Here is a 27,817-nt window from a genome sequence, read left to right as displayed (position 1 = left end):
CCACCTTAGGTGTACGTGGCTGGCGCCTTAGCCGGTTGAGCTATAGGCGCTGAGCCAGGATGATGTATTTCATGGCTTGATCCAATCTAGGGCTTTTAAGTTATTTTGCTTTAGAGCAGCCGTTCTCAACCTGTGGGTCGCGACCCGTTTTTAACAATGAAAATACATTGCAGCGTTAGGAAGGTTGAGAACCACTGCTTTAGAGATACTGGCAAGTTACCCTGGACGATGAGGTGGGTTTTCAGTATCTTGTTAGCAAAGGAAGCTCTTACGATATTCTTGAGAAGTACGTTGGGCTCCATAATTATTTTCTTACAAAGGAAGGAAAGAAGAAGTTTGTACCCCAGAAATGAATATCTCAAACTTCCCTTTCTGTTATTATGCCATAAAATAACAGCACTGTTTCCTCTCTGGCTTATTCATAGTAGTAGAGTTTCTTTAAGCTTTCCTAGTTCTGTACCTGCTGAAAAAACCCCAGATGTAGAACTGTTTATTTAGATTTTAAAATATGGCATTTGCAAATATAGCTAAAATGCTAATTTTTTTTTTTTGAGACAATGTTTTACTATGTTGCCCTTGGTAGAGTGCCATGGCATCACAGCTCACAGCAACCTCGGCCTTAAACTCTTAGCCTTAAGCAATTCTCTTGTCTCAGCCTCCCAAGTAGCTGGGACTACAGGCGCCTGCCACAATGCCTGGCTATTTTTTTGTTGTAGTTGTCATTGTTGTTTTTAGCTGGCCTGGGCTGGGTTCGAACTCGCCAGCCTCAGTGTATGTGGCCAGCGCCCTACCCACTGAGCTATGGGTTCTCCCTAAATTTTTGTTTTTTGTGAGATTGTTAGCCTGGGGTGGGTATAATGCATGAAGAATGATCGGCAATAGTAATGGTTCTGATAGTTTGGGTACGTATATTTTTCCTTTATTGTGCTTTTTCATTTATTGTATGTATTTGAGCACTTTTGTGAAACTTATTTTCTTTTCATAATGACTTTAACATTTAAAAGATCTCAAAAGATTGTTCCATACTCTAGGATTAATCCTCTTTTGCATTATTATAATGAAAATTAGAATACAATGCAAGATGAACTGTGAACCTAAATAGAAAGAAAATTAGAATACAAATCAGTAGGAAAATAATTCAGTCACCCGATTTATAGCAAACTTTTAAAGATTAAGTTAAAGGGGCTGGGTGCAGTGGCTCACACCTGTAATTCTAGCTCTCTGGGAGGCTTAGGTTGGTGGATTGTTTGAGCTCAGGAGTTTGAGACCAGGCTGAGCAAGAGTGAGACCCTGTCTCTAACAAAAAACATAGCTGGGTGTTGTGGCAGGCACCTGTAGTCCCAGCTACTTGGAAGGCTAAGGCAAGAGAATCACTTGAGCCCAAGAGTTTGAGGTTGCTGTGAGCTGTGATGTCACAGCACTATACCGAGGACAACAAAGTGAGACTTTGTTTCCAAAAAAAAAAAAAAAAACCAAAATAATAAAAATAAATAAAATATAGGTTAAGTTAAAATTCTTATGTAAGAAATAATTATATTAAATATTGAGGCTTTAAAGATAATTAAAATGACAAATATGAAATTGTCAGATTAATAAATATTCTTAAGGCAATGATGAAAGTAACAGTGAATTAGTCTATGAAGTTTTTTGGTTAAACAGGGATTCTTGTTGAACATGGGGAATTATTTGCATACATTTATATCTTCTCTGTCTTCTGAAACTTCATTATGATGACAGCATAGGAATTTTTATAATTTTACGAGAGCAAAGAGATTAAAATAAGCAGCAATAGCAGACCGACATTTCAGCACAGTTTTGAAAGATAGCGGCATAGAGCCGTACAATCTGATTTAGTTAAGCAGAGGAATCTCTGCTCTGAAGAATCTCTGAGATCTTGCGGAAGGGAAAACCAAAAAGAAATGATCAAATCAAACCGAGGAATCCTTGAAAGACTTAGAATTCAGAGCTTCCAGTTATTACAGCAAGTGAGGGCGATGACTCAGGGTATAACATAGTGTTATTTGGGTGAAAGACTGTATGTGAAGAGGTGTTAGGCCTCCTGGTCCTAAACTGCCTTGCTGAACTTCAGCTGAACTTCATCTGGGGAGACCAACAGGTGATAATAGTTGGGAGCATCCCTACTGGAAGTTGAGTGATACTTAGTTACTCTAGAACAGGTTCTCAACCTGTGGGTCAGGACCCCATTGTAACAAAATACAGCCTGCATATCAGATATTTACATTATGTTTCATAACAGTAGCAAAATTACAGTTATGAAGTAGCAACGAAAATAATTTTATGGGGGTCACCACAGCATGTGGAACTGTATTAAAGGGTGGCAGCATTAGGAAGGCTGAGAACCGCTGCTCGAGAATAAAGTCTGTTAAGTCTCCAAATCCTTCTATAGAGTTGCTAGTCAGTTATACACTGACCTCTAAATATGGATGGGAAACAAGAAGACCTTTTTGTTTTTGAAAAACAGTAGCCATTAGAAAAAAGAAGGAAATGGACAATGATGGGAAATTCAAAATGTGACTCTACAAATAAAATTTTCAGTAGAGGGATTTGAAAGTCAAGAACAAGAATGTAGAATAAAGGGGTACAGAGAGAAAATGGAGAAGAGTGGACAAGCAGAGCAGCAGTCTCACAGAAACACAGCGTTAAATTATAGAACTTTTGGAAAGAGAGAACAGAAAACAGGAAGATACTTTTAAAAATAGAAATGATATCAGAACATGTTTGAGTGCGTGACATCATGAATTCAGGCAGTGCACACTCTGCCAAGTTACTGCGGATGTGTAGAGCTCCCGGTTATGACACGGTCCTTCAGTGAAGCCCTCAGGGATCAGGAACCTGATTTGCGTGGCAGTTCTGGAAGCTAAATATACTCCAGTGTGACCTCAAAATACTGAAGAGAAATGACTTCAACCCAGAGCTCAATGATGCTTGTGTGTCTTCAATCCGTAGTGTAAGTATGAAGGTGGAATAAAGATCTTTTGAATGTTCAAGGACTCAGATATGTACCCAAGAGAGGAGTTTAGCCGAGCCCCAGAATGATAGCTGGGGAGCAGCTTTAAAGGAGAAGGTCGGTGAGAGGCACTGTTGTGGGTTATACAGGGCGGCCATAAAGTTCATGTGCAATATTAAATCACACACGATTTTAAATAGCACACAAACTTTATGGCCACCTTAGATAAGCCTTTTTGAATAGTATATTTGGCTTTTTAGAAAATAAAATGTGTTCTTTTATCACCTCAATAAAATTAATATAACTGTGTATCCTCGTGAATCGCTGTATTAATATTTAATGGCATTTGTGATAGATTGTAATTGTGAGTACTGCTTTAAGTGAACAACTAAACTGAAAGAAAAAAAAAGCATTGAGAAGAAATTCATCCTTCATGAAGAATACTCAGTAGTTCTAATAGATTCTCTTCCAGGATGGTAATTCTTGTGTGTTGAGACTAAATTGTAGCTGAGTTGAATTTTAATTGTTGAATAATCACTGTGTCATTAAGTCCAGAGAATGAATGAGATTATACAACAGTAACAGAGTACTTGAACTATTCTGACTTAAAGTTTTTGGATCTATCTGAACCTTGTAACCAGGGACTGGAAAGAAAGTTGAGAGTGTGAAGGCTCCAGACTGAATTAGGTGTTGGGAGGCAGCAGCTTCGAAGGAAACGGTGGGCAGCTGTGTTGGTGGTTAGGCTAAAGGCAGAGTGCCCAAAGCACCAGAGAAGAGAAGGTTTTTACTGTGAGATTTGCTTAAAAAAAAAAAAAAAAAAAAAAAAACCAAAAACAGAAAAACAGTTTGCATACTTTTAACTCTGGGGAAACTGAAGCCCTTTGACCCTATGAATAGCATTCCTTTGAGATACTGCCATGTTTTATGAGCTGGGAAGACATAAGGAACTTTGGATCATGTAATAAGTATTTTACATTTTAGGGTGATTGATAATTTTTCTTTGGGAAAAATGAACTATTTGAATCATTGTTTAGGTGCCTCTACAAAACCCTTGAGCTTTTACCAAATATATTTTATAAAGGATCATAGTAACACATAAATTGTGTTTGTCTCAAGTCCTGCTTTCAAAAATCAAAAACCCAGGCGTATTACTTCCGTCAGAGACACTCCCATTGGAGTGTTTGATTTTCTTGGCTACGGAGGGGAGGTTTATAGAAGTCTACTTAAAAAAAAAGACTAACTCCCACTTAAACTTTGCCAACGACTTGGTTAAACTTTGTATTTTTATCTATGTTTTGAGAATCTGCTATACACTGTATTTCCTCAGCTTTATTAATCCAACACGTTTTTGAGAAATGCTAACTTGACAAGCAGCTAATATATCTGATTTGGGAAATAGTTACAGACCAACAGATGGGAATAATAGAAAAATCTACCTGAATAACAGCATTAAAAGATGATTACTGTATTGAATTTGCTTGTTAGTGGGTTTCTGACAAAATCGCACCAAAATTGTGGCCAATTTACAATCTTTAAGAATTAAACATCTCATGTATGTATTGTTTTCATTTAATTTTATTTGAAAGTTACTAAGCCTATTAATTTTAGTTTATACATTCACTAATTATTTGCTACTGATTTTTGTTTATGCATTCATCTGTTTTTGGTCTTTCTTCTTCCTCATATTGGATTCTTGCATGCAGTCTCTTTTACCAGAGCTTGGTGATCTTTCTAATATGCAAATCTAATTAGATGGCTGCCCACTGAGTGTAAAAGAATTGGGATTAAGACTGCCTTTATCTGTCCATCTTTATCTTCCGCTAACCTTCTTTCCTGTTCTCCCTCCCCATAAACCCTCCACTCACACTAAGTATAGTAACACTTGCATCCGGTGTTTCAGCTTTCTATTTCACATCTTTGGATTTCTGCTTTTGCTATTCATTTGTCCAAAATACTCCTCTCTGCTTCTCTGTTGAGATACTTAGACATTCGAGATCCAGCTTCCTTTCCTTTCTCCCTGAAGCCTAAGTCCTCCAGGGACCGTTTCAGCCAGGATGCTCTCACAGACGGTGTTTACTTTGGCTCCTCATTTGTGTGGACCACCTCAGTCGGGGAAGAACCAAGCTGTTTGTAGGTCAGAGATGGACGGGATGGTAGATAGGGAAGAGCAATGTGGACCTAGGAGAATTTGAGCCTGTTTTTCTAGTTTATCATCAGTGTTTGAAATTTCAAGATCAATATTAAAGTATTAGTCCTAGGGAGTTGTTAACGTGAGCATGCAAGCAAATGTAGCTTTTGTTTTGTTTTGTTTTTTGAGACAGAGTCTCGCCCTGGTGCCCCAGGTTAGAGTGCCTAGCTCACAGCAACCTCAAACTTCTGGGTTCAAGTGATCCTCGTGCCTCACCTTCCTGAGTAGCTGGGACTACAGGCAGCCGCCATAATGCCTGGCTGATTTTTCCATTTTTAGTAGAGATGGGGTCTTGCTCTTGCTCAGGTTGGTCTTGAATTCTTCAGCTGTGGCCTCCTAGGGTGCTAGGATTACAAATGTGAGCCACCTTGCCTGGCCAAATGGACTTCTAAGCAGGAAAATATCTGCATTTTCCCCTCTAATTTACATAATGGAAGGTAGTGTTTGTGTGTAGAGTTTGCATGAGGATGTTTCTTTATGTCATGAAATTATGGCATTTCCCATTTCATGATTTTTGCCAGTTTTGGCGTCTTATGTTCTTAACTGGGGAAAAGATGAGGAGGGGGAGGTGCACGTGGACTGACCTCACCCCCGGTACTGTGCCCGTGGACAGTGAGGGGGAGGTGCACGTGGACTGACCTGACCCACGGTACTGTGCCCGTGGACTGTGAGCAAGGGGGAGGTGCACGTGGACTGACCTCACCCACTGTACTGTGCCCGTGGACGGTGAGCGAGGGGGAGGTGCACGTGGACTGACCTCACCCACTGTACAGTGCCTGTGGATGGAGGTGCCCGTGGACTGACCTGACCCACGGTACGGTGCCCGTGGACTGTGAGCAAGGGTGAGGTGCACGTGGACTGACCTCACCCGCGGGACGGTGCCTGTGGACGGTGAGTGAGGGGGAGGTGCACGTGGACTGACCTCACCCATGGTACTGTACCTGCGACGGCGAGCGAGGGGGAGGTGCACGTGGACTGACCTCACCCACTGTACGGTGCCTGTGGACACGGCATTTGGGTGCCTGGAGTATTATCATTGTGTTTGTCTGCTCTTGCAGTTAGTTCAGGTTCTTTTAGTAGCCACCATAGGTAATGTTGTAATATTATTTCTGTGTGTACTTTGTGTGTGTGTGGGGTGGGGGGGAGTGACAAGGTCTCATTCTGTCACCTTGTTTGGAGTGCACCAGCCTGATAACAGCTTATAGCAGCCTTGAATTCCTGGGCTAAAGAGATCCACCCACCTTAGCATCCTGAGTTAGCTGAGACTACAGGTATGTGCTGCCATGCTCAGTTAAATTTTTAATTTTATTTTTTATAGACATGAGGTCTCTTTGTGTTGCCTAGGCTGGTCTTAAATTCCTGGCCTCACCTGATCCTCTTGCTTCAGCCTCTCAAAGTGCTTGGATAATAGGCATGAGCTACCACACCTGGCCTCATTTTTTGTTTAGAAAAAGTAGGCTTTGACTTTTTTGTTTAGATGAGAAATATTAATTTTTTTCTGGTGTTGTGCCTGGCATGCAGTAGGAATTCAGTAAATGTTTGTAGAATGCATTTGTAATAATTTCACCCAATGACTCACAGCCCTGTCCCAGCTGCACTCTCCGCAAACAGTCCTACCACAAGTGTATGACATTATATACTGAAAAGATGATTACATTTGTAGGAAAACATATTTTTTTAATGCTTATACAGTCTCATTATGGTGTTGCTACTCCAAATAGTTTTTTATATTTATAGTCACAAGGTAAGTGTAGTTTCTCTGATAACCAAAGCCAGAAGAAGTCAAATCAGGTGAATCCCTCTGTTCTCTGCCGGCACTGTTTCGGAATGAATTTTTCAGAGACTTAACATTTTATGTTCTGATTGTTTTCTGTCCCAATGGTGGTTGCTAGTTGAGAAATAAACATTGTTCCTCAGATCTGTACATATTTTTCAGTTTGTCCTTATAAAAGGTAGTGAAATGACTATTGTCCACAGGGGCTGAGAAATATTATTAAATAATGTGCACTTGACAACTTTTAATCCTGTGACACTTGACTAGTTTCGTGAAAAAGATTTATTGATTCCATTAACATGATCGCCTTGTTTTTTTTTTTAAGCCAAGTGTCTGGAGGAGTCAAGTACAATATTTACTGTTTCTTCCCAGCTGTAAAGACTGTTGTTCTTCAAAGACCTATTTCAGTAAATAATGAGGTTTTGCAGAGTTCTCCTGTGAAGTAGAAATTCCTAGTTAACCACCGACAGTTACCTTCTTTTCCTTGGATTCTTATTTCTTTATAAGAATCTACCCTGAGACGTGTTGCTGAGATCTTGCTGACTCTTTAACCAAAGAGAATTGAGAAGGGGCAGAGGCTGAACAAACGTGAGTGGGTGAGCACAGTCACTGGGAAACACCATGAGATAGGTTCTCTAACAACACGAAGACAGGCCAGGCCCTGGGGGCTGCTGAACAGTACTGAGGGTCCCAACTCGGGGGCCTTCAGGGACAAGGTGATCTCTTCAGTCTATTTTCAGTATTTCAGAAAACCTAAAGAAAGGTTTGTAGTTGCTGTGATGAAGCTAAGGTGTGAAATTTCTTTGCTTTTGGTTCTTTTTCTTACTGCAGTGATGCTGGTTATTTTGTGGTTTGTGCCAGACATTCTTCTGGGGTTCTGGATTTATAGCAGTGTACAAAACAAAATCCTGGCTAAATAAGTGGAGTATATAAGTCTGTCAGATGTTACGTACTATAGGAATAACAAAGTAAGGAAGTGGAATTGGGTTTGCTGGGTTTGAGTGGGTAAGTGGGTTGCTATTTTATTTTATTTATTTTTTTGAGACAGAGTCTCACTCTGTCGTGCTTGGTAGAGTGCTGTGGCGTCACAGCTCACAGCAACCTCAAACTCTTGGGCTTAAGCTATTCTCTTGCCTCAGCCTCCTATGTGGCTGGGACTACAGGCACCTGCCCCAACACCCGGCTATTTTTTTGTTGTAATTGCTGTTGTTTGGTGGGCCCAGGCTGGGTTTGAACCCGCCAGGTCCGGTATATGTGGCTGGAGCCCTGAGCTACAGGTGTTTTAAAGAGGATGGCAGGGAAGCCTTTCCGAGAAAATCATAATGGAACAAAAGACTCAGAGGCGATAGGGGCAAACTCTAGTGCTGTCTCTCTGGCAGAAGACCCAGTCAGATCAGCCAGTGCCAGTCCTGAACTGGGCAGCTCCGTGGGTTCCTCCGTGTAGCCAGGAATTATGTGTGGGTCAGTGGAGCCCATAACACCAGAGAGGTCACAGGCAAGGGAGACAATTTGGGAAGGGTCTCGTGGGCCACTGTAAAGAGTTAGGCTTTTGTGCGAGATGGGAGGCATGTGGTGAATGTTGAGCAGGAATGTGATGTGACATGTTATAAAAAGTGTCAGATTGCTCCAGTGACAGCTGGGTCTGTGGGTGAAGGGGGCAGTCGGGAAACCCATCAGGAGCTGCGTAGTGAGAGACGTTGTTGAAGGCCAGGGTGGAATCGGTCACGCTGGTGGGAACTAGTCAGATTCTAGGTATAATATGACGATGGAACCAACTTCTATGTGGGGAATATCGGGGAAGAGTTAAAATGCCAGAGATATGTTTAAAAGACTGAGGGTTGATCAGGCTTCTTACCACCTTGGTTAATGACAGAGTACGGTTCTGCTCACTGGCAGACCTTTTAGTCTTTGAAAAATCTGGTCAGAGACTGTGATCTAACCTGTAAAATGTTTCAGTTTGAGCAGGGCTCTCTGGACAAGACGTCTTTCTTTGGTCTGAAGAACCCCCTGGTTCTTGGAAATTTGGTTGTTCCTTTCATTAACCACTTTTGGGGAGCCCAGCATTATCCCTTAGTAGAATTAAAGTATGAATTAAAGTCTTAGGTCTGTTAATAATTCCTTTTTTTTTGAAAGACTAACACACTTTTTGTTGTTGTTGTTTTGAAACAGAGTCTCGTTTTCTTGCCTCAGGTTACAGTGCTGTGGAGTCAGCCAGCTCACAGCCACCTCAAAATCTTGTGCTTAAGTGATCCTCCTGCCAGGCCTCCCAAGTAGTTGGAGCTACTACAAGTAGGCGCCCACTACAAGGCCTGGCTGATTTTTTTATTTTTAGTAGAGACAGGGTCTTGCTCTTGCTCAGGCTGGTCTTAAACTCCTGAACTCGAGCAATCCTTCTGCCTCAGCGTACCAGAGTGCTAGAATTGCAGGCATGAGCCATTGCACCTGGCATAACCAGCGACTTTTAAGAAGTAACTTTCAAGTCTAACACAACTAAGTCTGTTTGGGATGAACTCATTGGATAATAAATCACCTGGGAAAAATTCATATCTTGCAATCATATTCTGCTATTTTAACACTGGCGAAAGACATTTTGAACTTTTCAAGTAAGCTGGGATGTTTAGTTTCTGAAGAATGCAGGGTTTTTTTCTAGAATAGTCTTACTTTTTGGCTAGCTTGTCTGTAAAGATTGTCTACTTACAATATTTGAATTATGTCTAAATCCAGTTCGGTTTGGTGATAGTAATTTATTCAGGAGTTTATGCCTGAAACACAGTTTATGATTTCTTCTCTAAAAATCTGTAAGAAACTCATTTAACCAATTTTCACAATTCAGATTATATGACATTTTTAGTAATTTTCATGATAGTATCATTTTTCAAATCTTTAAAGACATTTTAAAATATTTAATAACCATATGATGAACTTATTAATGAAGTGTTAAATATCGGCTTTTATTTTATACTCTTTTTTTGTTGGTACATTGATCTTAGCTCTACCAGTTAGAATGAAGTTAGCCTTGATGTTTGCTGTTTTTAGGAATCAAGTGGTAATGCACCTATCTCTAATTGTTACACTGGAGTTTCTTAGGTTATTGGAAGTTACTTTGTAAAAATGGTCACTTATCAGGACCAGAGCTCTGATCACCTGGACCTTCAGAAGGGGTGTTGTAGCTGGTGTAGACATTTCTCTTTTTCTTATACTGAAAAACAATTGATCTCTGTATGTTCTCACTAGTATCTCAGCCTAAAACAGTGCCTGGCACATAGTAGGTCCTAAATATATATTCATGGAAAAAAATGATCAAATAAATATCAAAATTACATCTTTATGATATTGAGATAGTTAAGTTTTAGATCTTACTAATCTCAAGATGTTTTCTGTTTTTTTTTTTTTTTTTTGTCCTGAGTTTGGACTTAGTGGTGGGCATTCTCTTCCCAGTTAATGACTGTTTATTGTTAGTAAAGCCAAGATGCTCACAATAAATTTAAATACTAATATTCTCTTAATTCATAATACAGTATTTTAACAATAAGATAAATCTCATACTTTGTACTGAAGAAGACTAACTTCTAACTAGGTGTGTTTTCTAGGAAGGTTTTCTCGAAGGCAGTTTAGTGACTGAGGGGAACCCTGTTGAAATGGTTTTTAAGAATTTTGGTTTAGAATTTATTTGGCATAAATAAATTCTTGTGGAACTGAAATGGTCAATGAGAGATTGTGCTAAGTACACAGAAAAAGCACGAGCCACAGCCAACTGTTGCCTGGCACCCAGGTTTCTCAGAGTACCTGGACCTCAGGGAAGCTCGTATCAGCATAGACTGATACAGGTAAGAGGAGTTGCCAGTTTGGAGTAGGTGTGCCAAAGGTGCACATAACATGGTTTTGATCAGCAAGGCCAGTGCCTGGCCAGACGAAAGAGTAATCTTTCTAAAAGGCAAATTTGGGCTCAGCGCCCGTAGCACAGTGGTTACAGCGCCAGCCACATACACCATGGCTGGCAGGTTCGAGCCCAGCCCAGCCAGCTAAACAATAATGACAACTGCAACAAAAAAACAGCCAGGTGTTGTGGCAAGTGCCTGTATTCCCAGCTGCTTGGGAGGCTGAGGCAGGAGAATTGCTTAAGCCCAAGAGTTGGAGGTTGGAGTGAGCCGTGATGCTATGGCACGCTACCAAGGGCAACATAGTGAGACTCTGTCTCAAAAAAAAAAAAAAAAAAAAAAAGGCAAATTTGGTACGTCTACCCCACCTCTCCATGCTCCCTTGTCCCTACCACCAGAATTTAAGATCTCCGAGGGCAGGGATTTTACCAATTTTATTTACCTTTCTAATCCAAGTGATTGTTTTCCTGTTAGCTTGAAAGCTCCCCGAAGTCAGACAGCCTGCCTCAGTTTCTCACCATTATATCCTAGCACCTAACAGTGCCTGGGACAGAGTAGATAGCTCGGTAGATTATCCTTACAGAATGGATGACACCAAGGTCGTCTTAGAAGGGTTCTGTTTACCCTGTTTCTGTCTTCCTTTTGGTGTCTTGTCAGCCCAAGCCCATATTACTTGTATTGAGTGCTCAATTTCTAATGCCCTCACTGGTAAAATGTAAGGTGATGGTATATAACACAACTGTAGTTTGTATTTATTTATTTATTTTTTAGGCAGAGTTGGCTCAAGTAATCCTCTTTTTTCAGCCTCCAGAGTAGCTGGGACTGTAGGAACCCTGCTATTTTTTAGAGACAAAGTCTGCCCCTTGGTCAAGCTGGTCTTGAACTCCTCAGCTCAAGCAGTCTGCCCGCCTTGGCTTCCTAGAGTGACAACTGTCCTTTTTAAAAGGAATAGGAACATGGGTGTGTGTGTTTTTGTCACTCTCACCTCTACTACGTTGTTCCCCATGGAGCCTCTTGGTTCTGTGTTCTTCACATTTAGCAAAGGCTGAATGAACAGTGACCGTGGTGCCTCTGACAGCCTTCTGTAGTCCCCGCAGTGCACGGCGCTAGTGCTTGCTTTAGTCACGCAGTATCAGTTGTCAGTTCAATACTAAACATAAGATAATTTTCAGTTGATGATGATGTATTATCACTTTTAGAATAACTTTAGGAATGTCAGGAATTTTAATTCTAACCCCATTGATTCTTATCATTTCTTTAGTATTTCTGCAGTGTGTGTGTAGGTAGGTTTTACTGTGTTTAAGGGTTCTAGTACCACAGCACTAGGACTTTAGACTATCTTTTTGAAATTCCCTTTGCACTCAGGGACAGTAGCTCATGCCTTTAATCCTAGGACTTTGGAAGTCTGAGGTGGGAGGATCTCTCGAAGTGGAGAGTTTGAGACCAGCCTGGGCAACATAGTGAGACCCTTTTTCTAAAAAAAAAGGAAAAAAATTAGCTGGGCATATGCTAATTTTAGTTCTGTAGTCCTAGCTGTTAGAGAGGCTGAAGTGGGAGGATCCCTTGAGCCCAAGAGCTCTGCACTCCTGTCTGGGTGACAAGAGCAAGACCCTGTCTCCAAAATTAATTAATTAACTTCTCTTTACAATGTCTTTTTAAGTACCCTTCATATGCAAACATTTTAGTTAGAACTAATTAAGATTGTGTGAGTGTTCTTTAAGATTTTCTGGTAGTAAATCTGAAAGAATTTTATCTTCTTTGGTGGGCTCAATAAATCAGACTTCATGAATGCTGGAAAATTTGATATTGTAAATATTTATGAGTCCAAAAACATATTAAATGAAGACATCATAAAAGATAGTTATTCTAGTAAATCTTACACTGGAAGTGTCCAACCTTTTATCTTCTCTGCTACACATGGCGAGTAAGGGTTGTCTTCAGCCACACAGTAGGTACACGAGGGCTAAGGAACAATGCCACAGACACATGCACGGAACAGTAGAAATGCGTTTTCTCACTGTTGAGGCGTCTGGGCATCTGAGGCCAGTGTGTGGGCAGGGCTGGGTTCTGGTTTGTGTCTTTTCCCTGGCTTGCAGGTAGATGCCTTGCTGTGAGCTCACACAGCCTTTCCTGGGTGTGTGTCTTCCTCTCATAAAGCCGCCAGCCAGTCTCATTAGAACCCTGCCGTTCTGACCTTGTTTAACCTTAATTACCTCCTAAAAGCACTGAATCCAGATGTAGTCACATCAGGGGTTAGGGCTTAAACATAGGAATTTGGGAAGAATAAAATTTAGTCCATATCAGACACATGCACTCAGTTCTCAGTTCATCGCGAGGGGTATAGCAGGAGGGGAGAGATGGGGGTCAACTCTGACTATAGCAAGGACAGTTGAGGGCTGTGGCCAAAGAGCAGAGTGAGAAGGTCAGTGGACCGGCGGAAAATTACCAAGAGGAGACGTCAAGGGTATGGAGATGCTTGCTAAACTGACTCACCAGGATTCTTGCTGAGGGCAGGTCAAGGAATTACGTTCTTGGTTGGGGAGTGGTGGAGCTTTGGAACTTGATCAGATATCAAGGGTAGGGATTCTCTCTAAATTCACTTTGCAGAATTCTTGCTAAAACTGGGCTGTGTAGGCTTGACAAGGACAGGACAGAGAGGGAGAGCTAAGATCAAGGCCTTGTCAAGTAGAGAGCTCAGAGGAAAGTTTGGTTCAAGGAGAGAGTTTATCTCTACTCAGCAGTTTTTGTGTACACAACCTCAATCGCTCCTGGTGTTTCTTATTCCAGAAATCTCTCTCTTCTTCTGGAGAATAACCTCTAGATAATTCCTCTTGGTGATCAGGGGATAGGGTATCTGCCCAGCAGTGTGGAGTATGTGTAAGGAAGTCTCTTTTTCAGAGAACTATCGCCTAGTCTTTGTTAGTTTAGGTTCCTTTCACCCTGGTTCTAGAACTACATAGTACTGTAGTTCATGTGATTTTTTTTTTTTTTTTTGAGACAGAGCCTCAAGCTTTCCCCCTGGGTAGAGTGCCGTGGCATCACAGATCACAGCAACCTCCAACTCCTAGGCTCAAGCGAGTCTCCTGTCTCAGCCTTCCAAGTAGCTGGGACCATGGCGCCTGCCACAATGCCCGGCTATTTTTTGGTTGCAGCCATCATTGTTGTTTGGCGGGCCTGGGCTGGATTCGAACCTGCCACCTTAGGTGTATGTGGCTGGTGCCTTAGCTGCTTGAGCCACAGGCACCGAGCTAGTTCATGTGATTTTTTAGGATTCTGTAGCACAGTTTGGGTTGGTTTTCATCTTTTCTATTTCCTGACTTGGTATTTAGCTCTCCTAGGATTGCCAAGTTAGTTGCCTCTCAACCATTTGCTTACCAACTCACAAAAGGTTGCTGATAATAGGCTCTTCTTTGGTTCTCCCCATCCTTGTGGGGCTGATGTCTTTTTTTTTGTTTTAAGAGACAGAGTCTCACTTTGTCACCCTCAGTAGAGTGCTGTGGTGTCACAGCTCACAGCAACCTCCAACTCCTGGACTTAGGTGATTCTCTTGCCTCAGCCTCCCAAGTAGCCCCTGCCATAGCACCGGCTTTTTGAAAATTTTTTGTAGAGTTGGGGTCTTGCTCTTGTTCAGGCTAGTCTTGAACTCCTAAGCTCAGGTAATCCACCTGCCTCAGTCTCCCAGAGTGCTAGGATTACAGGCAAGAGCCACTGTACCCAGAGAGAACTTGCCCGTCTTTTTTGGATCTGGGGTTTTACTTTGCTGTGATTTTCTTTTTCAGATAATTATTCCTAAGTGATCCCCTATGAGTATTCTGTCATTTCCCTTTGTATTTAAAACTACCACAAGACCATTGTCTTGAAATTGTTGGCTTCAAATAAGGGATACGGGGGGAGGGAAAGGGGCCAGGTGCAACTAGTATCTGTTTGGTGGCATTAGAATGGTGATCTCAATTTTTTGTCACTTAATCCTCATGGCAGTTCTGTAAGGTACGTGATAGTATCCTACCGAATGGATAAGGACAAAGATAAAAATCAGAGAGGTTAAGTAACTTGCTTCAGAGCTAGCCAAAGTCCTAGGGCTGAGTTGCAAGTCGAGGTTTTAAGACCGTTCAGCTCTTTCTAGTCTACCCTCTCCTTTTACTTGTCCCAAGCTGTGTGAACAATTTGTTCATTCACCAGTGAATATTGGGTTGCCTGCTGTGTTCTGGGCCTTAGGGACACAGAGGAATATTCCATGCCCAGATGGAACAGAAATGCCATGGTCAGATTTACTTTTTGGTGGGATTACGAATGATCTTTGTGCATTGGCAAGAATAGAAACAGACAGCTAAGTTAGTTACTGAAGGCCTGATAAAAGGCGATGTTGGTTTGGACTAGGATGGCAGAGGAGATGCGGAGAAGTAGGTGGCTTTGAGATGCCGTCGGGAGATAAAGCCAGCAAGATTCTGTGGGTGACATGAATTTGGAAGGAATTGAGGATGGCTCCAGGTTTGACTTGAGCTGAGTATTGATGGTGCCTTTACTGATATGTAGAGGAACAGGCTGGGGTGTTGGGCGGCACCCCAGTAACGGCAGTACTCCATGTATTAGATACATCCATGAGGAGGTGCCAGTTAGGTAAGCAAACGTCTGGGAACTCAATGTGAGTCTGGGCTGGAGAAATAAATTTGGGAATTGTTCATGTATAAATGGCATTTAAAGCTGTGGGACAGGATGTCTAGGGGGAGAGCATGGATGTGTATGTGGAATATGCTTCCAAAGCAGTGTTGTTGACTCACTTTTCTGGACAATCCTCATGTAGTTTGTTAACTTAGAATCATATGCACCCTAATAGCGTTTGCTGGCTAGAGAAAGCAGCCTGCCCTGTCGCCACTGCACGGTTAAGGCATTAGCCAGCAAGCACCTTGCAAACACGGTGTAATTAGCAGCTTCTTCACGGAGCTGTGCGCCAAACATCCTGTCACGGGATATTATCCATGAAAGCGTTCCCATGGACATCCCAGATTTGAGAGGAGGATAAAGCACACGAATCAACTCCTCTTTAAATATAGATAAGTAATGAAAAAATAAGTTCCCATCGAGATACTGAAACGGGACATCTGGGCCCACTTACTAGAGCACTGACTATCACACACTCGTCTTATGGCATCCAAGGTCATTAAAATGGGGTATTTTGCATGTCATGGATTTTTCTGGCTACTCTGAATAGACAGAATTTATGTTCAATGTTAAATCTCAGAATACCAAGTATAAAAGAAAGACAACTGAACAATTGGATAAGAATTCACAGCAATTGCAGTATAGTCATTGCAGGGACTGCTGCACACAACAGGACAGTTGGATGTGTTGAATACCAGAGACGTTCTGTTGAATGAGAGAAGCTGGACACAAAGCACACATACTGTATGGCCTCATCTACATGAAGTCCAAGGACAGGCAGAGCTGACAGAGCAGTGGGGTGACACAGGTGCTGGGTTGACCAGAAGGAGGCGTGAGGCCGTTTTCAGGGGCCATGCAAGTGTCCTGCATATCAACTGGGGTGTCTGTTAAATGGTTGCATTCATTTGTCCAAATCCGTGAACCTCTATACTTAAAAATACATTTAATTGTATGTAGGTCATTTTCTTTGTTTATTTTTGAAAGAGACCGAGTCTCACTCTGTAACCCTAGGTAGAGTGCAGTGGCATCATCGTAGCTCTTTGCAACCTCAGACTCCTGGGCTCAAGTGATCCTCCTGCCTCAGTCAACTGAATAGCTAGGGTCACAGGCTCATGCCAGGATGTCCCCCTAATTTTTCTGTTTGTAGTAGAGGTGGGGCCTTGCTCTTGCTCAGGCCAGTCTCCAACTCTTAAGCTCAAGCCGTCCTCTTGCCTTGGCCTCCCAGAGTGCTAGAAGTACTGGCATGAGCCACCATGCCTGGCCTGTGTGTAAGTCTTTCCTTTATGAAAACCAACAAGAACAACAAAAACAGTTTTTTTTTTTTTTTTGAGGAGAAAGAAAGGGAAGGTTATAAATTTGCCAGCAAATGGGGAGGATGGAGACACCCCGTCTTAACATGTTGTTATCCTGTGTCTAAGCAGAAAGACAGAGTGAGGGGAGGGGAGGGGTCTCAGCTTCCCTGTAAACCCAGTGTGTGGAGTGGTTCTGTGAGAGGACCACAGGGAGCACATTCCTGCATTCTCAGTGGGAGGCACAGTGTTCAGGGCAAGTAACCTGTCTTTTTATCTTATTTTTTAACTCTTAGCTGTCTTTACATGATAACATCTGCTCCTATGACTGTTCAAAGCAGAGTCCTTTAAGTAGTAAGAGGAGTGGTCTGGTGAACCAGGCTGGGCCAGCAGGTGGCTTCTTTCCCCCTTTTAGTCAGTGTGTACCACCCACTGCAGTCACCCTTCAGCAGTGGGGGTGGGGTGGGTGTCACCTGAAGGTGGAGCAGCTCCTGCTGGGCCTGCTCTAAAGGACTTGCGGGTGTGGGGGGGATTCTCTGTGGCCAGAGCAGATGTGTTTCTCTGAGGTGGGATGATGTGAACTTTCAAAACAGATATATAATTTGTTTTATATTTCTAGTTATTCATGCTGCTTTATTTGTTCCTTTTAAATAGGAGACAGTGGATAGCCCCTTTCAAACATGGAGGATGGAAAGCCCGTTTGGGCACCACACCCCACAGATGGGTTCCAGATGGGCAACATTGTGGACATTGGCCCTGACAGCTTAACAATCGAGCCTTTGAACCATAACGGCAAGGTGAGTGTCTCAGAAAGACGTCAAAATGTGAGTTCTTTGAAAAATAGTGCTTTTTTTTTTTTTTTTTAAAGATAGGTGTCTGCCATCTTAAGAAGTAGATATTCCTGGCACAGTATAAGGGAAAGCAAATTCCTGGTAAGGGAATCTTAGTTTTCTGCTGACTTCTTTGGTTAAATCAGCAGTACTCTAGGGGAACTATGGTGTCCTCTGATAAAATCAGAAATTCAGTGAGCCTCCCATTCCTTCTTCTCCCACGCCCCTTTCATCCTCCAGTTGTTAGGAGCCATTACTGAAGGGATCATCAGTAGTTGTATCTATGATGTGTTCAACATGGTACGAGGTAAAAAATATAAAAAGTAGGTGGGGTTATATTATCACAGTTAGCTTTTATTTTAGTTTCTAGATAAGGTCTGCTTGAAAAGCTTTTTATTTATTTACACTTATTAGCATGGGATTTGGATAAATATATTTCTGGTAAGTAAAGGCACTTAAACCTATCCATCTACTATTATTTTTGTATAATGATAGTTTTTAAAACGTAAAAATACGCTTTAATTCTGTATGTATCATATCTTTTTACTTTTATGCTTTGATATGAACTAGATATTGCATAAGGCGAGTTTGGAGGGAAAGTGACCGCAAGTTATGAATTGCTTACAGAGAAGGCATCAGTTGTAAATATCTCTCATTCAATCTTCATGGGAACTGGTAGGGTCTGTCTTTGTGGGAGAACTTCACCATTTTCAGTTTAATAAGTATTCCTGCTAAACAGTTCTGACTAAATGAAATTTGTGGATGTCATTTGTTTACTTTAGACCGCACAAGTTCATGAATAATTTATACTCTGCTGATACTTAGTTAACTAATGCCATATGACTGCTATCCTTCTGGGAACCTTAGAAAAACAAGGTGGATCTCTCTTGAGGTCTTTTCACAGAGAAAACTATTCTGTTACTGTAAACAACCCAGGACCTGAAATGCATACTATAATGTGCCATGTTAGAGGTGGCCAATTAAAGATACCCTTAGGAAAGGAACGACAAATGTTTCTGGTTTTTCCCTCTTATTAACAGGGATCTATTTGTACTTACAATGCAATACGTGTTAAAAAAAGAAAGGATTAGAACAATAAGCCCAATTACTTTTTATGTTCAATGTCTTTTGGTTTTTTTTTTTTTCCTGAGACAGAGTCTCACTCTGTGGACACAGGCTAGAGTGCTTTGGTATCATCATAGCTCATGGCAACCTCAAACTCCTGGGCTCAAGAGATCCTCCTGCGTCAGGCTGCCGAGTAGCTAGGAGTACAGGTGCCTGCCGTGACGTGGAGCTAATTTTTCTATTTTTAGTAGAAACAAGGTCTTGTTCTTGTTCAGGCTTGTTTCGAACTCCTGAGCTCAAGCACTCCACCTGCCTCAGGCTCCCAGAGTGCTAGGATTACAGGCGTGAGCCACTGCACCTAGCCAAAGCCTTTTGATTTTTATTTAAAATATTTTATGAGCATTGTAAATCAGAAGGCCAAAATGAAATGAAGGGTATATTCCCTAATATTCTGTTATAGCCACAGATGACAAAATAATTCATTTCAAATATAGAAGAAACTTGATTTGTGGGGATATGTGTTTTCATATTTCAAATATTTTAATGTGCTTTAAGCTGTGCCTTATTAGTCAGGAGCATATGTAAACACTAATAAAACAGTTTAAATTAGGGAGTCATGCAAATTTTATGGATCTGTAGGTAATTCTGTAAACTAAAGTGGAAGATGCTTTCCACAGAAATCCTTTCTGAGGATTAACAAATTCTCAAGGATTATTATTTTTTTTTTTTGCAGTTTTTGGCTGGAGGTGGGTTTGATCCCGCCGTCTCTGGCATATGGGGCCAGCACCCTACTCCTTTGAGCCATAGGTGCTGCCCTCAAGGATTACTTTTTATTTTTATTTTTATTTTTATTTATTTATTTTTTGAGACAGAGTCTCACTATGTCACCCTCGGTAGAGTGCTGTGGCGTCACAGCTCAGAGCAACCCCAAACTCTTGGGCTTAAGCGATTCTCTTGCCTCAGCCTCCCAAGTAGCTGGGACCGTAGGCACCTGCCACAATGCCCAGCTATCTTTAGTTGCAGTTGCCATTGTTGTTTAGCTGGCCCAGGCGGGGTTAAACTCCTCCAGTCTTGGTGTATGTGGCTGGTGCCGTAACCACTGTGCTGTAGGCGCTGAGCCAAGGATTACTTTTATTTTTATTAATTTTTATTAAATTGTAACTTTATACACTGATGCATTTATGGGGTTCAGGGTACTGCTTCGATATACAGTGTGAAATGCTTACATTGAACTAACACATCCATCACAATTATACTCATTTCTTAATAGTTTTGAAATGTACCATTGCATCATGCACATAGGTGAGGTCCCCTCAGGGGTTACTTTTAATCTTAACTTTCTTCCCCTACTTTCTAATCCTGTGTTAATAAGCAGTGTAATAATAATCAGATTGTTAAATAGATCCGTAAGAGGAGCAGTCTCTTGCTTAGATCATTGATGGTCCGAGATCACCAGCCTTAAAATGTCATCAAGGAGGCTCGGCACCTATAGCTCAATCGGCTAAGGCGCCAGCCACGTACACCTAAGGTGGTGGGTTCGAATCCCCAGCCCGGACCCACCAAACAACAATGACGGCTGCAACCAAAAAAAAAATAGCCGGGCGTTGTGGCGGGCGCCCATGGTCCCAGCTACTTGGGAGGCTGAGGCAGGAGACTCGCTTGAGCCCAGGAGTTGGAGGTTGCTGTGAGCTGTAATGCCATGGCACTCTACCCAGGGGGACAGCTTGAGGCTCTGGTTCAAAAAAAAAAAAAAAAAAAATGTCATCAAGGAATTAAGTGCCTAAAGCAAGAGGCCAGTTGGGGGCACCTGTGCGCTGGTACAGTGGGCGCATCACTGAGGGAGGGGACACACCTTTGATAGGAACAGTGGCTTTTCAAGCTTTTAGTTTAGAGAAGGAAATGATTTTACATTGCATCAGGCAGTGTGTGTGTGAGAATTTATACGGAATGGGGGAGGAGGGAAAGGAGAGAAGAAGAATGAAGAAGAATGTAAATGTATTTACCACTGATCTGTACACTTACAGATGGCAAATTATTAAAACGATCAAGTGTGCACGTCAGTGGTGTGAGTCGCACGTGTGCTTACAAATGAAACGGTTGGTCAAGTGCAGCACCCGTGGCACATGCTGTACAGTCTGCTGTTTTCTAATACCTTTTATTTTGTTAGCGATGCTCTCTTGACCCTCTGAATTGATTTCATATTCCATCTTTGCAGCAGGCTGACCTACAGGCTGAAGCCGTACCCATGCGGCACGGAAGGTCGGAATTGTCTTCTCCTTGTCCCCTTTGTGGTCTCACGTCCTGTCCGGTCTCCCCCTCATACTCTCACTGCACACTTACTCCGCACGCTGGTTCTCCTCTGCAGTGTTTGTCCACCCTCACCGTGACGCTGGCAATGCTGGCTGCTTCCTATGGTCGCTCACGATGCTCCTTTTGCCTGCAGGGCCACTCTCCATGGCCCTTTGCTTAGCGAACACTTATTTTCTTTTAAGAGTCAGACTGAGGTCACCTTGGTTTTGAAGTTTTCCCTCGGATACTCTTTCCTTCCTCCCATGCGATACAATTGATTATTTTTTGCTTTGAGGAGTGGTATAAATTCTTAGCTCTCCTGTAATCTTTATTAGGGATGATGGGTTACATTCAGCTCCCACTCCCTGCTGGACTATCTTATCTTCAAGTTTAGGGGCTGTTTTATTTATCTATTCTGTCACCTTTTTATAGGAAAAAAAAGCCCCTTCCTGCTAAGAGGAAACAATTGTCTTAATGAAACAGATTTTCTGTTGATGGGAAGAGGAAGACGGGGCTGGTGGTGATTTGGGGCAGGAAGGAGGAGAATGAGAAGCATCTTCCAGGACTCGTCACTGGACCTTCACACAGCTCTGAATCTCCACCTTGTCACTGCCCTCCCTCGGCCCCCCCTCTGCTAACCTCCTGGAGCCTTTTTATTTGGGTGGCTGCCGACAGGCTGGAACTTCTCCCTGGAGTCCGGTCCGACCTGAGGAGTCCCTGCTTGCTTTGCCATGGCTGTGGAAAGGGGGCACACACGTCAGAGTGTGGCGTTAGCAGTTACTTCCAAATGCATTTTCCTGTAGAATCATTGTTACAAATTATAGATTCTTTTATGTTACTGTTAATATGCTTAACACACATTATGGATTAATTTTACCTTTGTTATCTATCCTACAAACATTTTTACATTTGTAACAGTGAGAACCTGTGCAGTGGATTCCACATGACAGTTTTGTAAGTTGCGTCTGACTTTGAACTGAGGTCGTCCTGACCGCCTGTCTTAACTCTGTGCCTCAGTGGTGGCCTTGCCTTATACTCCTGCATATCTGTACGTACACAGAGAGAGACCTAAAAATATTATTTTAAATTAATTCAGCCATTTTCCTTAAAGTTTTATTTGATATGGCTGGAAATTTCAACCATAAGAGTAGCTGTAATTGTTTGAGAAGTACTGCATAAATTTATAAATAACTATTAGAATGACATGGATTAAAATTTAATTCTCTTCAGATGTAATTTGAGATCATTTGTTCTCTCTTACAAGATGCTATCTTAATTCCGTGGCGTCTACCACGGCATTTAAGTGGTAAAAGAAGTGGAAATTTATTCATGGATACCTTTAATTTTATGAATCAGATGTTTTTCTGTTCTATTTATATTTCTGACACTTTTGTGTAGGCATTTGTGTCAAATAGGTTTTATTCAAACAATAGCATTTATTAATAGTCTATTCTGTTGTTATATCTGATTGAATGTTATTTTTTTCTTTTTAGAAACAATAAAATTACTGTATACAAATATTAAAATTTCCAAAAGTTTTTAAATGGCATTTCTGTGTAAAGTTTTGATATAAATATACTTCTTGTTCTTTCCATTTTAGGAGTTAGAGCCTAGGATGCTTATTTACTAATTTCCATTATTGATTTCATGCCTGTGATAACAGTAGATGATATTTATAAGTAAAGCTAGTCTCTTGGTTTTGGGTTAATGAATTGTTAAATTGTAGGGTCTATATTATTTTTTAATAAAGAGCATATTGTTGGCATTATTACAAAGTATGCAACCAATTATACTTTATTTTTCTTACTGTTTACAAGCCTCAAGTTTAATGAGCTCTTGTTTTGCTTGTTAGACATTTTTGGCTCTCATAAACCAAGTGTTCCCTGCAGAAGAGGACAGTAAAAAAGATGTGGAAGATAATTGTAAGTATCAAGTTAAAAATTAGTTCTTAGCACAGAAAAGCAACTGTTCTTCAGAACATAAATTAGTGTTCATGCTACTGGCATACCACCCTAGTTCTGAAAAGAATTCCAGGTTTTTGACACGAGGGTTCAAGCAAATGGAGAAACTCAGAAGGCCTGAGTTTATTATGTCTCACATTTGAATGTCTTGAATGTCCTTTTAGTGTTATTTCAGTTGTGCAAATGTGGGGAATAGTAATAATTTATAAGAGGCTTGAACTAAAGGTCTCTTGTTAGTGGTTTTGAAGGTGATTTTGAACCTCGTCTGGGGCCAGATGATTTTCATAGTAGAATGTGTGATTTAGTAATTTGGAAGTTGAGTCAGTAAGAGTTATTTAGTGTCAGTGTTTAAAGCATATATTTTTCAGAAATACTGCTTTAATGGTTGCATGTGGTGGCTCACTCTTATAATCCTAGCACTTTGGGAGTCTGAGGCAGGAGGATTGCGTGAGGTCAGGAGTTCAAGACCAGCCTGAGCAAGAGTGAGACCCTGTCTCTAGAAAAAATAGAAAAATTAGCCAGGTGTGGTCGTTTCTCTGCACTCTTGGCTACTCAGGAAGCTTGAGCCCAGGAGTTTAAGGTTGCAGTGAGTGATGATGAAGCCACTGTGCTCTAGCCCAGGAAGCAGAAGGAAACTATCTCAGCCCCCCCAACCTCCCAAACTGTTTAATAATTACTAATTGACAAATTTATTTCAGGACATCATAGTAAAATACAGTATTAACTGGACTACAAATAGCATGTTGGCAACAAAAACCTTTACTGAGCAGGCCATTTTATTTCCACATTTTCAAGATTAAGCAGTAATCTTATTTCATTTGGTGGGGGTGCAGTATTTGAGAATCATGTGCAGTTGTCATGAATTTCATTAAAGGTATCTAACAAACTCTCCACTTAAAGAAAAAGGAGAAAGTTCTTACTGATTTTCTCTGGAGTTTCACTTGAGTAAGCCTGGAAGAGTCCTCTCTGTAAATGGGCAGCCTGGACTAGGGAGGGTAATAGGAGAGCCCTGGCCTGTGGAGTTCAGCAGCAGAATTCTGATCCTGATGGTGCCACTAGGAAGCTATGTGCCCGTGGGCAGTTCCTCCGCCTTCTGAGGTTCTCAGCTGTGTAATGGGAGTGATAATGTCTGTGTTGTGTGCTTAGAGATGACGTATTGAAAATGCTTGGCACACTGGCGGGCGCGGTGGCTCATGCCTGTAATCCTAACACTCTGTGAGGCCAAGGTGGGTGGATTGCTTGAATTCAGGAGTTTGAGACCAGTCTGAGTAAGAGTTAGACCCCATCTCTACTAAAAATAGAAAACTCACTGGGTTTTGTGATCAGCAACAGTACTCCCAGCTACTACGGAGGCTGAGGCAAGAGGATCTCTTGAGCCCAAGAGTTTGAGGTTGCTGTGAGCTGTGATGATGCCTCCCTCAGTGTTTTACCCAGGGCAACAGAGTGAGACTCATCTCAAAAAGAACAAGAAAAAAATAAATTAAATGCTTGGCACAGTGCCTGACTTTTAACAGTCTCCCCGTAAATAGTAGGTGTTACTATCAGGTGCAAGAGATTGAAAAAAAAAAAAAAGATGGAGATCCTTTTCTTTCTAAAATTGTGAAAGAGTTTGTTTGATGAGATTTTTATTTTTATGTATTTATTTATTCATTCATTTATCTTTGTTTTGGAGATAGAATCTCGCTCTGTTGCTCCAGGCTAGAGTGCCATGGCCTCGGCCTAGCTCACAGTAACCTCAAACTCCTGGGCTCAAGCAGTCCTCCTGCCTCACCCTCCCAAGCAGCTGGGACTACAGGTGCTTATGACAACCACAGGCTAAGTTTTTCTATCTTTATAGAGATGGAGTCTCACTCTTGCTCAGGCTGATCTCATATTCTTTTTTTCTTTTTTTTTGAGGCAGAGCCTCAAGCTGTCCGCCTGGATAGAATGCTGTGGCATCACAGCTCACAGCAACCTTCAACTCCTGGGCTCAAGTGAGTCTCCTGCCCCTGCCTCCCAAGTCGCTGGGACCACAGGCGCCCGCCACAATGCCTGGCTATTTTTTGGTTGCAGCCGTCATTATTATTTGGTGGGTCCAGGCTGGATTCGAACCTGCCACCATAGGTGTATGTGGCTGGCGCCTTAGCAGCTTGAGCCACAGGCGCCAAGCCTGATCTCATATTCTTGATTGAGCTCAAGCAGTCCTCCTACCTCAGCCTTCTAAGAGTGCTAGCATTATAGATATGAGCCCGCACACCTGGCCTGTTTTATTCTGTTTAGAAATGAGGGCTCACTGTGTGGGCTAGGCTGGTCTAGAACTCCTGGGCTCAAGTGATCTTCTCTCCTCAGTCTGCCAGCAGCGTGTCACTGTGCCCAGCTTAGTTAATAAATTTTTTTTTTTTTTTGAGACAGAGTCTCACTATGTCACCCTCAAGAGCGCTGTGGTGTCACAGCTCACAGCAGCCTCAAACTCTTGGGCTTAAGCGATTCTTTTGCCTCAGCCACCCAAGTAGCTGGGACTACAGGTGCCTGCCACAGTGCCGGGCTATTTTTGGTTGCAGTTGTCAATTGTTTACCAGGCCTGGGCTGGGCTCAAACCTGCCGTCCTTGGTGTATGTGGCCGGCACCCTTACTCACTGAGCTATAGGCTCTGAGCCTAGTTAATACATTTTTAAACAGCAATCAGAACAAAATAAAAAGAGGAATGAGACTATATCAAACCTAAAATAGGAGAAAATTATTTTCTGTTAAAACTTTGCAGAGTGTGCAGAACTAGAGATTAATCCTTTTTGGACTTTAAGGTATATGTAGCTAAATATAATAAATTGACTTACTTTTAATATTTCTTACATCAGTATTTTAAAAGCCCCCCTTTGTCCCCTTCGTCTTGGTGTGTTTTCTCAGCCTTAGTGTGGGTTTGCTGCGTTGCTAGGTGTTTCCTGGATGCTGCTCGGTGGCACAGGGTTAACGCGTGGCTGGGAACCAGAAGTCCCTTTTCTGAAACCCTGCCACTAATGCGTCTTTAAATGCTGAGTTGAGGATGTAGGTTTTCCAGCAGAACTGGTTCCATCACTTCGTCCTTTTGCCTGGGGCTTGCCGCATTCCACTACTGTCCTCTGCCAGTGATACGGGGCAGTACCTTTTTGGGTCTCACACAGGTTTCCAAATCTTTTTCTCTGTATTATTGTAATAATGCAATGATTAAATGATTGATGTCCGAGTGTTGTGAAGTATGCGGTAAAGGTTCTGTGGAAACAGAGACAGATGTCTTTTGGTGGTGTCCTAACCGTGTAGCGAAATTCATTATCTACTTTCAGCTCTAAGTTTTCTCTAGGAAGAATTTTATATGTAGAGATTAGTATGTTAATTTTACTTCTTTAGTTGACTATTGGTCATTAGTACCGGAAAATAATTCAGGGATGTGAAGTCACTAATTAAAGGGAAAATAATAGCATTTATGCCAATTTTAAGCTACAATTACCTACATAGCACAAAGTATTCTTCATAAATTATTACCTGTTAGCTGTTGAGTATAACAAAGAGTCTAAAATGAGAATCCTAAAAGTTTCCTTGTTCAGTCTCTTTTTCAGTAATGAGATATAAATTTAGAATTGATTGACTTCTGTATTGAAGTTTGTGGGTTCTTTTTCTCTTTCAGGGAACAGAAGCTATAATAATTAAGCAAGGTCTTAAATGCTCAGATAACTTCTTATTTAGATCCTTAAATTGAACAATGAAGTCATCTAGTCTTCATTAGCAACTTTTCCATATGTTTGTTATATATTTATTTATTATGCCAACATGTTTATAAAGAAACAAATTGTGTGTAGTCTTTTATTATGTGTTATTTTAAAAATTGTCTTTAAAATTTTAATGTTCTTGGCTGGGTGTGGTGGCTCATGCCTGTAATCCTAGCACTGTGGGAGGCCGAGGTGGGTGCATTGCCTGAGCTCACAGGTTGGAGACCAGCCTGAACCAGAGTGAGATCTTGTCTTTAAAGATAGCCAGGTGGGTGGCGGACACCTGTAGAGCCCGCTACTTGGGAGGCTGAAGCAAGGGAATTGCTTAAGAGTTTGAGGTTGTTGTGAGCTGTGACGCATGGCGCTCTACCCAGGGCAACAATGTGAGACTCTCAAAAAGAAAAAAAATTTAATGTTCGTTTGAATATAGTTAAATCTGTGAATAATGAGGCATAAAAGGTAAACAGTTCACAAGAAAGCTTGCGAGCAAATAGCCAAACAAGTAATCCGAGAGCTGAGTACCAGGGGAGTACTGCAGGAAGGGATTATTAGGTGGAGCCGGAAAGCCATTTCTGAGACCTGTGTGAACCTTCCGAGGTCACACCTTTAGGGAGGTGCAGGCGGTTAAGACTTTCATTTCAGCAAACCAAGGGTTGCAGACTTTTCCTGTTTTTCCTTTTTCATAACCTCATGAATATGGAATAGCCTGAGTAGCATGATTTAAGGGAAAGACCCTCTTGTCCAAATTTTCGTTGACATTGGGAGATATTTTACCAGGCAGGCATCTCTGAGAAGGCATGTGGTGAGCGTGGCAGGAGGTGGGGAAAGGAGGCCGAGCTTTGATCAGTCCAGGCTTTTACCGTTAGCCTGTAGGTGTACTGTAGGATGGGTGTGTACTGTAGGGGGTGTACTGTAGGATTAGGAGTTCTTAGAGAAAGCAGAGAGAGTGCCATCAACAGGTATTTTGGAGGCAGGTGAGAGATAGCGGAGTGGTTCAACAGATTGCTTTGGTTAGAGAGCTGCGTGCTGACCAGGCTCTGTGAAACGAGGGTGGAATAGCAGAGCTGTTAAAATGTAGGTGACCAGATACCCCTCTGCTGCCTGCCTTGCTCCAAATCCTTCCTCAAGTCAAAGAAAGCTGCCCTTCCAAAGAAAGCTGTGAGGAGTCTACTCACTTCTTGCTTGCTTTTATTCCAT

At 41.8% G+C, this 27,817-nt stretch overlaps 1 protein-coding gene across 5 annotated transcripts in view; it reads left to right on the top strand.

Annotated features, from left to right (window-relative positions):
• The window catches only part of MYO6 (myosin VI), a 151,377-nt gene that overhangs the window by 40,334 nt on the left and 83,226 nt on the right, over nt 1-27,817 (top strand). For 3 of the 5 annotated variants that reach the window (XM_023517268.1, XM_023517267.1, XM_023517266.1), the window contains exons 2-3: nt 17,411-17,553; nt 22,793-22,862. In XM_023517268.1, the coding sequence (XP_023373036.1) occupies nt 17,437-17,553; nt 22,793-22,862 (187 nt within the window). In that variant the 5' untranslated portion in view covers nt 17,411-17,436. Of the gene's footprint in view, nt 1-17,404; nt 17,554-22,792; nt 22,863-27,817 lie in introns of those variants that run through there. The other 2 variants (XM_012809530.2, XM_012809529.1) reach the window with 1 other exon arrangement.

Source organism: Otolemur garnettii, unplaced genomic scaffold (genome assembly GCF_000181295.1).
Source record: "Otolemur garnettii isolate 467f Iridium unplaced genomic scaffold, OtoGar3 scaffold00107, whole genome shotgun sequence".
Lineage (NCBI taxonomy): Eukaryota > Metazoa > Chordata > Mammalia > Primates > Galagidae > Otolemur > Otolemur garnettii.
Note: the sequence above shows the minus strand (reverse complement) of the source record. Positions and strands in the feature narration are given on the sequence as shown.